The sequence below is a fragment of the Pygocentrus nattereri genome, chromosome 27 (assembly GCF_015220715.1).
Source record: "Pygocentrus nattereri isolate fPygNat1 chromosome 27, fPygNat1.pri, whole genome shotgun sequence".
Taxonomy (NCBI): Eukaryota; Metazoa; Chordata; class Actinopteri; order Characiformes; family Serrasalmidae; genus Pygocentrus; species Pygocentrus nattereri.
Window position 1 is genome coordinate 15,693,999 of NC_051237.1, and position 13,288 is coordinate 15,707,286.

At 39.1% G+C, this 13,288-nt stretch overlaps 1 protein-coding gene across 1 annotated transcript; it reads right to left on the bottom strand.

Moving 5' to 3' along the window:
• Positions 1 to 2,944: 2,944 nt before the first annotated feature.
• LOC108433151 lies at positions 2,945 to 12,992 on the bottom strand. The gene is made up of 10 exons (XM_017707531.2): positions 12,972 to 12,992; positions 9,728 to 9,825; positions 8,500 to 8,626; positions 8,248 to 8,396; positions 7,038 to 7,195; positions 6,778 to 6,931; positions 6,596 to 6,689; positions 6,237 to 6,300; positions 5,511 to 5,596; positions 2,945 to 4,582 (listed from the first exon to the last, which is right to left on the bottom strand). The coding sequence occupies exons 2-10, from the start codon at positions 9,795 to 9,797 to the stop codon at positions 3,727 to 3,729; spliced, it is 1,758 nt and encodes a 585-aa protein (XP_017563020.2). The 5' UTR covers positions 9,798 to 9,825; positions 12,972 to 12,992; the 3' UTR covers positions 2,945 to 3,726.
• Positions 12,993 to 13,288: the final 296 nt, after the last annotated feature.

A 13,288-nucleotide genomic window follows, 5' to 3' on the forward strand; every position in this document is an offset into this window, starting at 1 on the left:
TTATGACTCTAATGTCCTGTTGTCATTTTTGTAACAAGACTGGCTTCATGAACCCATTTTAGGACAAAATACTCCAGCGTCTCTCTTGGTAAACCAGTCTTTTAATAGAACGTCATTAATTAGTCAGACACTGATGTCTATTAAAGTATCATAAACATAAAAATACAGTGGAAGGCAATTTTCATGAGATAAAATATATTTTATAAAATAAAATTTAGTTTTATGTAGTGAGCAAGTGATGAATATGCACTATGGATGGACATGTTGACAAAGTAGGACAACTTGCATATGCTGACTGAAACACAAATCTCTCAAACCTTTTAAAATATTTTGCATCATTTGGGTTGTAGAGTTCTCTGTCTTGTATCATGTCTCTGCCTATGTAATGTGCTGCATAGCCGTGTGTGGCTCACCCAAAGACTGAAATTTAGTGAGCATTTTCCTACTTTGAACTCTAGCAGCAACAAGCAAGTGAAAAAGTTCCCCAACATTTTTTAAAAACTTGCTCACACTTGAATAATGACGGCTATTTGAGCAACGCAACATGTAGCAACGTGTAGCTTGCTGTCTCGTCTCATTATCAGCAGCCTTGTTGCTCTTTTTCAGTCCCGGTGGATAAATGCTGCATCTCAGCCATGCTGTTACGCCTCCCCCTTCTATGTCTGTCATGTACACTATTGTTATACCTGCCCAGTCCCACTTTGACTGAACATTATATCCAACAAATAACCTTAAAATACAGTCATTAACTAATTAACATTAATGAATTTGTGAGCTTTTATTACTGGTGGTGTATGATTTATGATGGTGGTCTCTGACTGTGACAGACAACTTTAATGTAGTACTTTTTTAAACAGAATCTCCTTAGTGCTGAATAAACATCCTCTTGTCCACAGCACAAATAGCATTAAAACGATAACAATCACATCATGGCTTGTTCCAAACACACTCACCCATAGTGCTTAGGCGCATTACAAGAAGATAAATGCAGTCAGTGAGTCACTGTGGCCGAAACGGCTGGTGCTCTGAACGCACACACACATCAGCCACTTAAGAAATGCTTCCAAGTGGTGCACCTATGATGATTTAAAGTATTTAGACTGTAGCCTGTAATATGTTAGCTGGCGTCCAGCCCTTCATTAGTGGGCATTGTCTGACCACAAATGTTGGACCACTGCTGTGCTTGATAAACTCACACTAGCATCACTCCCACCCATAAAAGCTAATCAGTGTTGCACTGTGTAAATGTCAACAGACAAATTGTGCATGGCCATATGTGGGCTGCAGACTGTACAGTATAAAGTCTTGTTATTGCTAATTTTAAATTGCCAGCTGGCCTTTACACTGTTTGAACGGACTATTGTCCAAAATTACAAATGGTTTACTCTATGTTTATTCTACGTTACAAAAGTCAGAGACTACACTTTCCTTTATTAATTTCCAGTCTAAATAATCATTTAGTACAATTTCTTCATTTTGCAAGGAAAAGAAAAAAACGTTAGTTTTGGAAACTCCTATGTTTTTGTTGACGTTCCCCTTCCATATTTAAGTGGATTATTTTGCACCTAATCTGAAGTATATATATTGAATAGTTCTTGTCATGCAAAAGCCTTGTTGAAAAAAATCCATTTTTATCCTTTTTGCTTAATTTGAAAATTCCAGTTGCCCTTTTCATGGTGTTAAAATTTCATGATGGACAGAAGGACAGAAATGCTCATTTCCCTCTGGGATTAATAAAGGATTCTGATTCCGATACGTCCAAGCAATGTTGGAGTTCAAGTTTACCATTGCTCTGACAGTGACTATATATATAAAATACAAGCTCTCTTTTTCAAACAGCTCATCACTGATATGAGGATGGTGGGGGATAAGACAGAACTTGTTTTAGACAGGTTGAGGTTGTTTCAGGTAGTGCGACTACTGAACACACCACATTGCGCAAACCTCTATCTTCTATGGAGAGCATTTGCTTCCAAAATCCCACTTTGTGTTTGTGGCGCAGGGCTATTAAGGCTAAATGATCCAGTTATTCTCAGTCAGTGCTGTAATGCTTTACCATATTTAGCCCTGTGGTTGTTCAGCCATGTACTGCTTGCTGTTTCTGTTTCACAAGAGTAATTTATAAGCAGTCTGAAACAAAGTCTCATGATGGCCCGGGTGTCATGTCAGAGTTTCTGACTTTATACTGCTCTCTAACACTAAATATCACTACAAATGATACAATCCCACCTTATTCTTTTCCTGTTTTAAAATGAGCTGTTTTAATTAAGGATCTTAAGATGATCAGTGGGCTTTCATTCACAAACTACTAAATATGTGACTATACAGCAGATCATATTGTGTTGAATTATGTCACAGTGCATTATATTGTATCACATTGCATAATAATGTACCTTTGTATCGTGACTAACATGTTAGCTTGTGGCAAATGGGTTAGGTTGTAGCTAAAGCACTATATAAGGACACTGCTTTGGTCATTTGGAAAATGGTAATTTTTAATGCTGAATGCTTTAATAAAAAGTGGAAACACTAAAATAAGGCAGCATTCTCTCCTATCATTAAACTCAGTTCTGAATTTTGTGAACCCCCCACAATCCGCTCATTTTACACTCTCCTTCCCCAAAAGAAGAAATAAACAGCTATCATGACAACAATATGATTGTGTGCTAGCTGTATCGGATTCATTCTTACTGGCCCTTTAATTTTTTGACTAATATTGGCCAAATATCCAAATCGACACCAACACGCCATCTCTATTACCAGCAGTTGAACACATATGAAGTAGTTAGACCGCCTGTTTTCTTTACACTCAATACCACAAGAAACATGCGACATGACACATCCTCTTAGGCAATAAAAAGCTTTTTTAATGCCTTTCCTTTGTAAAGAGCTGTGAAGTGCATGATAACATAAAGGTACATAAGAACCCACTTTGTATATAATGTACATAGTCTCATACAAGGCAGTTTTTTATTTAGTAGGATGACATTCACAGAAATGACTCACCAAACTGGTGTAAACTAAACAGCCTGTGACAACAATTACAGTAAAATCCAATCACCAGCTCTGCCATATACAATCATTTCAGGCTAGTGTGCTGTATACATTGGTAGTGCATGTAAACATAACAGGGAAATTTCCTCTTATTCTTGCTTCTAATTTGTTCTTATATTTTCCTCTAATAGTCATACTTTGCAAAAGATATATTTGAATCTGTTCCCTTCAATAATCATATATTTGATGAATTTTACAGCTTTAACTCACACAGACTTTACATATTTGTGCATGTCTATTTATCGAGGTGCATAAGAGTGTATTAGAAAGAATGTACATAAGAATCTCTGCATAAGACACACATTCATTACACAGTAGTATACAAAATGTTGGGCACCCCCTGGTCAAATGCCATGTTTGACTTATCCACAATTACTGTTTATTTGCTGAATTTAGCACAATGGAAAACATAAACATAAAATGTGGCCTGTACAAATGTTATAGGATATACACACATATATACATTTTATTTTTTCCAGAATGTGAGGAACTCAAGTAAACAGAAACTGTGCACTAAAGATGCCAGAAAAATGCCATATTGTTCCCTGTAGATGTGTCACCTTATTTGGCTTAGCTTAACAGAAAGTGTGTATTCTTTTTGGGCTATATTCATATTCTGTGTTACAGTGTATTGTACATACAATTTAATATGGCTTATTTTCAGCTGTGACATCACACCCTTTGATAAGAACAGTCGATTTGAATGCCTGGAGAAATATTCAAAACAGGACCGCAAAGACCTTTTAATGATGGTGCATGTACCTGCTGATTGACACAGCTCATGCTGTGGTGGGCCGTCTGAGCTACAGCCTGAGCGATGTTCTGCTCTAGTTCAGTGCTGTGGTCAGAGCTCCATGTGTTTTGGTCCAAGCTTGGAAACGACTGATAAGTATCATCAACTGGGATAATCATGCTGTCATCACCAGGTGAAGATACGCTTAGTGGATTCTTTGGAATAGTCTTTACCATGATCAGATTAATATCATTGTGATAACTAATAAACGCTTGGTCTTCTGGTTTGTTTCCATGGTCCAGGAGCTCATTCACACTCTGATATCCAGGAACCATAATAGTCTCGGTGCTGAGGGGTGTGAACTGAGTCGAGTCTACTGACACTGAACAGCTGTTACACGGGCCGTACATAAAGTCTGTCGGTATCACTGGGTCCAGGTTTTTGGACAAAGACGAGAATGAATTCTCACTCTCATTAGAGGGATAAGCGGAGTGTGTAATAGACTGGTTCAGAAAGGAGGAGCCGCTGGAGTCTGATCCCAAATAGCACTTGTTGCTGAAGGATGAGCCGGAGCTATTCCCAGATTCCCTTTGGATATCAACGTTGGCTCTGTTTGATTGCACTTGGTTTGCTGATTTATATTCCTCAAGCAGTTCACACTGATCTTTGTTTCCATTGATATCTTCTGCATCCTCAGAGACTGTTTGCGCATAAATTACCTGAGAGGAATCGCCACTTTTTCCAAGACTCTGGAGACTGTCTTCACAGCTGACACCTAATTGAGGAGTTGATATCCTGTGTACAGAAGAACAGAGTTTTAGAGCACTGTCAAGCCCAATATATTTTGAGAGCTAGGTCAAAACACCATACCCATACCAGGTAAAGGAATGAATTTAATTAAATTAAAAATTAAATTAATGTTTGAGTTCTAAGTCCTTTCTATTTTTTGTTGATCCACACTTCTTCAGCAAGGAAAGTTAAGAAAGTCAAACAGCCCAATAATTTTAAATAGTACAAACTGAGCTGGCAGTAATTGTTCGTCAGTACTTTGTCTCGATTTAGTCAGGTTAACCTGAGTTAACTGTGCTTTGCTGCAAATGTTTAATGTGCAAAGCACTGTGTGGCATGCACCCGCCCCCCAGGCCCCGACGACGACGGCCGAGAGAGCCGGCAGGAAGGCGGAGGCCCGAGCACTCAGCGGCGACGAACCTCTGCGAGGACGCCAGGGAGATTGCTGCGAGTGTGGAGGGGGTGGAGAGCAAAGCCCAAGTTCCCCCGACGTGCAGGAGGAGAAGGACAACACTGGTGCCGACCACTGGCTGCATACCCCTTGACTACATATTGTCTTATCCACTTCCTCTTACAGTAATGAAGAAACAAATGAAATACGAGTTGCCCGTTTCTGAGGACTCAACTAGCTTCAAGAATCTTTGCCATTGTGTTCAAAAACTGCTTGTGGGCTAATATTCACTAAGTAATTGCATCACTGGCTTAACCTAAATACAAAACACCATTATGCAAAATGCATCCAGACTTCTCAGTGCTTTGTTTAAAAACAGCTAATTTTGAAATGCAGCAGTTTTTAAGGAAATGATATTGAATCAGTATTGCTTTTGGCCAGTACTCAAGGTTTCACTACTGGAAAAGAAAAAAGTGGTATTGTGCCATCTCTAACTTCCACACATGCTTTAACACAAGTTGAGTGTGTAACATAAAGTCTCACCACATCTTGTCCTTAGCGGGGTCCAGTTTTGAAGTTTCAAGATAGACATGGGAGAAGTCACTTCCAAATGATGACAAATGTGGAACCTGGTAAAGTGAAAAAAGCCATCAAATGACTTAGTTCTGTAGAAGGAAAACTGTGGCCATAATTCAGTGTTTTGCAATAGGTGACTATTACTCAGTTTTAGCACAGTCATTTTAGACAGGAATTATGCACAAAATGAAACATTTGATACTTTTCATTGGTACTGACTGTGAAGAAACTACAGTGATGCATTCGTATTAACCACAATTTTTTGCTTCCAGGTAATGCTTACAGATCCATTTCATAGAAAGGCTTATTATTCAGTAACTACGGGAACTACAATGCAAACTAATGGAGGTATCAGGTTATAGAAGTGTGTAATAAACTTCTGACTTGCTAAAGTGTTAATACCTGTTAATACCTCTGTTGCTGTCTACTCAATAGTAATTACATTAAGGAGAATAATTTAAGGAAATAAACAGCTAATGTAGCTAAACTTTTCATGCAAGTACTTACTGTTCCATCATATACTACAAACAAGTACACCTTAAGAGCATTTAAATGTATGTTTTAACTACTCAGTTTATTTTTAACTTTTAAAAAAATCATGTTAGGTGTTAGAAATGTCCACATAGAAAGGTCCATAAATATCTAAGGATATATCCATGACAGGAGAAATGGCAGAAACATTGTGCTGTTTACCGTTTTTTCAAAACTATGAGCTATTTTTGGAACAGGAATCTTGTCCCACCACTGTTTTATGATTCTGTAATGAAAAGGTGAAAAGAGCATTAGTCTGATGCAAGACACATTATTCTGACAGTCTCTGACTTCACGTTTACATTATTAGACATTTTAGATTCATTATTTTTGACTTAATAATGGACAGCAATGAAAAATAAAAAAAGGCAGTCACTATTTCAGAGTTCAGTTATATACTGTCTCTATCTCAGAGAAGGTATGGGTTTAGTTCCCCTTTCACAGATTACTGGTCCACTGTAAAGGAAGAGCTACTGAGAGCTGATTAAAATGAATAACTAAAAAAAGTGAAAGGCTCTTACTTGACGTAACAGTAGAAAAGAATGGATATGAAGATGATCAGACTGACACACAAGATGGGAATTAATATCTTCAGAATAACCTGTAAAAACATGGCTGAAGACACAGAGACGTGTAATCCAGTTAAATACACAATCATTTTTCAGTGCGTGGTTTAATGAGAGTCTTACTTATGAAAACCTACATGTTCTGAACTCGTATGGTTGACTATAGTCGCTGAACCTCAGATTCTGGTTGTATTCTGTGCTCACTCTTGCCATCACAACATAATCGGAGTTGGGCTGAAGGTTTCTACCCACAATCTCATATTCCGTTCGTCCTTTTTCCAAATGTATCACCTGTGTGGACGAACGAAAAATGATCATCTCCTGTGTTTACTGTGCTTGTGTAAAATGGTATACGTGAAGTGATGTATACTGATTCATGTTTAACCAGTTCACTTACATTGTTTTTGCCTCCTTTAACGCCGTAGGTCAGCTCCGTACTCAGACTATCAGAAAACGTTTTTTGAAGAGGTGATGGGTAGTTGGTGTCCCAGGTAATAAGGAAATTTCCTTTTTCTGTCAGATTGACTGATACGATGGTTGGTGGTTTGGGTTTGACTGCATTAAGAAATACATAGTTAGTTATGTACATGCATTATGCACCGTTACAACTCTTGATTAAATATATAAAACTCTGAAAAGCACAGAGGCTGGACACAATATTGGAAATGGCACATGAACAAGAAGGGAACATCATGTCAACTATAGAAATCACAATCAACACATTTATATACAAGTTCTTAAACATTTCAAAGTAGGGAAAGCCATTTTACATGAGCCCTACGGTGGAATACTATAGCCTAGTTATAGTTAATATGATATACAAAGGACTACAGTTTGAAGATACTGGTTATAAATGTACAAGAGGCTAAAAAAACATTGATTTTAATGATTAAAAACTACGTTAACAATAACAAAGCAGCAACTCCATTCAACTCCAAAAAGAACGAACTATATAACTGTCACGCATGTGAGTCCGCATTCGGACTCGGACTCCAACTCCCAGAATACGCTGGACGTCAACAATACCTCGGATGTCAACATGCGCTCCTATCAGCGCTCGCAATCACCTGACTTTTAACTGTCTTCACCTGTGAATCGTCATAGCTGAGAGTACAAAAGCCCGGGCTGTAGACTTAGTCTTTGCGAGGTGTTGTTTCACTGACATTACTAAGCGGTCTCTCTTGTGTGTTTATGGGGTTGACCACGTTTATGGCCCGCTGTTTTTCTTTATTTGACTACGTCTTTTTGCCCTCCGTTTTTGCACCTTTGCTGTTTTTGGGATATTGGTTTCGACCCCTTGCTTGAACTCTGATTACTCTTGGTGTTTTTTTATTTGGTTGACCAGTTTATCATTAAACTTATCTATCTTCTATCCACAAGCGTCTGAAATTCTGTCATCGCTCGGCGTTACAATAACATACAGTCTAAAGATTCAACTTCATACCCCTGGACGAGTATTAGTGAGAAATACGTCTTTCTGTAAGGTTACAAAGTTATATTTTATTCAGTGCTTCAGATCTGATATCATAGGGACATGATCACTGAAAAGCCAAGAAGCCAATAAAAGGATGAGATGATTAAAATGAAACCAATCACGAGCCACTTACTGCTGCTTGCAATATCGATCTCCTTAAACAGCAACTCCTTTTCTCCTCTGGACAGGTTTGCCTTAAATCTCTCAAGAACGAAGCCTTGCATTTCGAATTTGCATTCGCAGGCATTGGGAGAGACATTCACAAAGCTGCATGTAAACACTCTGAAAATTAGAAAGGTGTAATGTTATGATAGAGCGGAAGATTTTTAAGGAAAAAAACATTTCATATTGTTTGCCTACTAACTGAATCATTACTGATACTCACTCATCAGGGATTGTATACAGGGATATATTGAGCTTGTATTCGGGGCAGCTGTTGAGTCTTTCTGACCACAATTGGCAAACCATCTCTGTGTCGTAGTCATTCAGGCATTCCAGACTGGGTTGAGGTTCTGAAATTTGGAAAGAATTTTTAAAGATTAGTAAGACAGCACTTTATGTGGAAGTCTTTGATACAGCAAGTGCCACTGGGTTGAGCGGCAATTAAGTAGTCAAGCTTAAAACGTATTTTCTGGAAAACTTCCCACTAATGAATAAACTCCTTAAATTGTAAAGGTCTGTATTCAATTCCTTACTACTCACACGTTATATTTAAAGTAGCTGGCTGGAAGAGACGTTGTACATGCACTCAGAACGAAAATATGTGTTCAATAGACATTTGTATGTGAAAGTTAAACACCCTCCATCAAAAGACAAAGACACTTAAAATAAGTCAACATTTGTAATGGGGTATGAGTCACGGCGAGTTGCGCCATTTGACTCGGCTCACAAAGAAGCCTCTTCATTCTGCAGCAGGTTTTCCCCTCAAAATTACAGAAGTTAGAAATATTACATATTTAAATGTCAGATTATTCATCTACCTTCTAATGAAGTTCAGAAATAAAATCTGAATGTGTATACTATAAAAAAAGTCTATACTGAAAAGCAGTTGTACTGGATGGATTACAAGAGGTAGGCAGATAGACGGGCTAAATGCGGACCAGTCCATCAACCGGCTGTAAACAAACAAAGGTCGAAAACAGCCGAAAACCAGAAGAACTAGCCAACCAGGACACAACTTAGGATCAAATTGACAGCCAAACAGTCAACAGGTCTTGGGGATAAACAGGGACAAAAGTTTTCATCTTCAAATTGAAACTTTACGAGAGAAGGAAAAGCATACTTTCACTTTACCATACTTTTCCTGCTGGGCCATACTTTCAGGATAGCAGTTACTAAATCATAAACATTTACATTTATGGTATTTGGCTGTCGCTCTTATCCAGAGTGACTTGCAATTTTGATTATTGTTACACAGGGAGGCGAAGGTGGTGTTAGGAGTCCAAGGACCCTTATAAACCTCAGTATTAATAGGTAACTCCAGAACTGAAGGAGCTCAGCCAGGTTGCAGTTGACTAGTTGTATTATCCTAACTTTGCCACCTATAAATAATATAAATAAACAGTAGTACAGTGCACATGAATACTGATAACCTAAATAAACAGCAGACTCACCATTAGATTCATCGGCTGCTGTGAGTCCAGCGCTGATGAGGAACAGGCTGAGCTGTACGATCACACTCATTGTGAACAGTGGCTCCAGAAAGTCAGTGCTGGAGACGCCATGAGCGAAAGCAGAAGAGCGTGGAAAAGAGAAACACAGGAAAGTGAAGCGAGCTTTTTCTTCTTTTTTTTTTATCTGACGTCGTTTGTCAAAGTTAAATGACGTTACATGTAAACATGTAAGTTCTGTAAAAGTCGCCAGGAGATGAGACGCGTTTTCCTTCTTAAGAACCCACAGGCGCGCTTTAAATGTAACTTACCCATACGAGCCGGGACGATGTCGAGCCGAGGGAATTCGAGTTTTTCCTACTCTGGAGCGCTGGAATGTGCGCGAGATCCTGTATTCCTAAGTTTAAACACAGGCTACTGATTATGTGCGCTGAGCATATGGAGTTAGGAAACCCAGCACCTTGTCCTGCTTCCCCTTCTAAGTCATGGATTTGTATGGCTGTGTGGGCGGGGTTTCTGGCTTTACTGGAATGATTACGCTCTTCCGAGGAAATCCACGCCCGCAGTGTTTCTACCCCCGCGCCGAGACAGCGGCGCTGGAAAAGTAGTGTGTTTGTGCGCTTTTGCCTCGGCTCTGCGTCTGCGCCTGTGTCTCCCTGGGCTGGAGGACATTATATAGGGGCCGCCTATTTGGAGCGGTTTTGTTTCTGTGGTGAAGAGTGATAAATGAGTGCTCTTCTCTTTTTCTTTCCACCCTCTGCTGTTGTATCTGGTGTGCGGTGGGAATCCAGAGCGCTGGCCGCTCTCACTGCTGACATCTGGTGGGGAAAACTGAAGAGCTGCACAGAGCGACTTCACCCTGCACGCATGGCTCCCACACACGGAGAGGTCATCTGTGGGCCTTTTCCTGTCAGTTTAGCCGTTAGCGTCGCCCACTCATGAGACCTGAATCGTGAGACCCATTCACCATCATATGTAACTAGTCCAAGCCAAGATCGGTTGGATTGTGTAGTGGGTGACACCTCTGCCTTCTCCGCTGTAGACTGGGGTTCAGTCCCCCGCCTGGACAGGCCCCCTACACTATACCAATAAGAGCCCTTGGGCAAGACTCCTAACACCACCTTCACCTCCCTGTGTAAAATGATCAAACTGTAAGTCGCTCTGGATAAGAGCATCAGCCAAAATGCCATAAATGTAAATGTAAGTAATAAATGTAAGATGCCTGACGACAACAGGGGAGTTGTCTCTGGTATATTGGCCTACACTGACAAGGGCTTGTTTTAGTAAGTGAAATTGTATTGGCAGATACTGTTGCTTTTTTGTGAGAAATGTGTTTGAAACAAGCAAGATTATCCGCCAATATACTGAGATCGTTTGCCTTCCTACTATCACTTAAAAGAAATACGATGTCTAGAAATGAGCTAAATGATCTTTTGAAAAGATTACACCAATCTCAAAGCGAGAGATATTAGAAATATTTACAACATTTAAGATGATTTCACTTCACAATATACCTTTTTATTGCTGTATACACAATCTCATCAATGAACATAAGCTCAGCGACACCACTGAAAGACAAACAGGCGCAGGCTTTGATGTGCTTTACAGACTTTGACATGAGCTTTACAGTACACTTAGTGCAGCCTGGTTGGACATCCTCTCCAGGATTTCTCCGTAGAGTTTACTAATGTTGTGCTAAAAGTGCTTTTCTTCAGAAAAAAATATCAATTTGTTAAACATTTAATGAACTGACCTAAAGAACTTCGGTAGCACTTCATAACACATACATAAGCACTGGATAATATATTTATGAAGCAATATTTGAGTATTTATGAACAGCTTTTGCCAGCAATTGCAAGATGCCATAAGATGCTCTATGAAGCAACTAACATTGCATTGACATAAAGGGCATTAAACTACAGTGATGGACATTTGTTCCATTTATAACACTGTTATAAAGCATTATTACCAAGTAATAGAACATCTGGTTCTGTATCCAGATCCAGAACTGAAACACTCATTAAAAAGCAAAGTCAGAAGTTAAACTTTCCTATTTAAAATCCTTGAACTTATAATCTTTGTTTAAGTGTATTATGTTTTCCACAGTAATGATAATGATATCAAGTACAGCACAAAGTGAAGCCAGAGTTTGTTGTACGCCTCAATGCGAAACCAAAACCTACACAGCTGAGAAATTGTTACACAATGTTTTTTTCAACTATTAGTATTGTTTTATACTGGAAATCATATAGTCATATCCTCCTGACTACCAGGGAAAAAAAAGTTTAAAAATCTTGTTTTTTACTTCCCCAAATGTTTTAAGGTAAATAAAGACATTGACAACATTTAAAAAATATCTTTTTTTTTTATTTTAAAGATATAATGTGTCCACTACAGTGGACATGGGAACTTCAAACATGTGAGCTGTGTTTACCGTGCCTCCTGCGCACTTGGCGCTAATCTTCCAGGTTATATCGCGCCTCCCCTGTTGCGCGTCCGCCTAACGTGACACCTGGTTGGTCGACAGGTTTGATTGACGTGTCGTTGGAAAGGGGAGAATCTCAGCTTTACGACCACGTGTGTTTGAAAGCGATAGCCCAAGGAGAACATATTTTAATTTGGGTTTAAATTAGACATAAAAGATTTTTGCCTTCTGTTTTTTACAAGCACTCTTTGCACAAAAAAGAGGATTACTACCGAACGCATTATCGGAAATACACGGGTGTGGTGTCATTTTGAAGCCAAGAAGTGAGAGGTAACCGGATCTGTAAGCGGTTTCCGTGTAATGTGTTCCGCCGACCGCCAGGGGTCATTACGCACGGCTTCTGAGTTTTCGCAAAAAAAAATCTCCTGTTTGAAATGCCACACTCTTTTGGCTCTAATTCGGAAACCCTACGTCGTACAGTAAAACGGATCATCGCATCGTAATCCGGAGAGCCAGACGGTTTGAATGATGTATAACATGCCCACATTGGATCAATGTTTGAATTTCCCTCAACAATTTTCAGCAAAATCCTCTCTGCCTCTGATAATGAATCCTGCCCTTCTCATGTTTAAAAAAACAAAATCAAAAACATAACTACCAATGTCCACTACAGAGGACATGTCTTAAAAGCTTAAATATTGTGATGAAACAGGGTCACACTGACTTTTAAATTGATTTAACATGTTCCTAAGATATTTATTTAAAATATATCACCAATATTTCAAAACAACATTTGTTGAGATTTAAGTATTTTGCACTTACTTTTCCTTTTGCCGTAAAATGCCCCCGTGGTGAAGGACGCCATTTTCTTTGAGAGAAAAAAAAAGTTCCTAAAACTCCACCCCCACAAATGGGATATCATTCAAAAGGTCTAAATGTCCTCTGTAAGGAACAGCATGAGTTGGTTTAGTGTTATGCAGGGGGTGAGAGATATTGAAGTTTAAAAAGGTCCTCTAGAGAGGACAAAAATGAACTGCTGGTAGTCAGGAGGATATGGGTCGTGCCAAGTAACACCTGCCAATAAACATAAGGACATTAGATAATTAAGCATGCACTGATAAACTCAGCATAACAGAAAG

Coding starts and splice junctions, on each gene's coding strand:
- LOC108433151 (XM_017707531.2), bottom strand. CDS start 9,797: ATGAGTGTGATCGTACAGCTCAGCCTGTTCCTCATCAGCGCTGGACTC. Junction 8,627..9,727: donor AGCAGCCGATGAATCTAATG/GTGAGTCTGCTG, acceptor TCCAAATTTCAG/AACCTCAACCCAGTCTGGAA. Junction 6,690..6,777: donor ACCATACGAGTTCAGAACAT/GTAGGTTTTCAT, acceptor CTGTGTCTTCAG/CCATGTTTTTACAGGTTATT.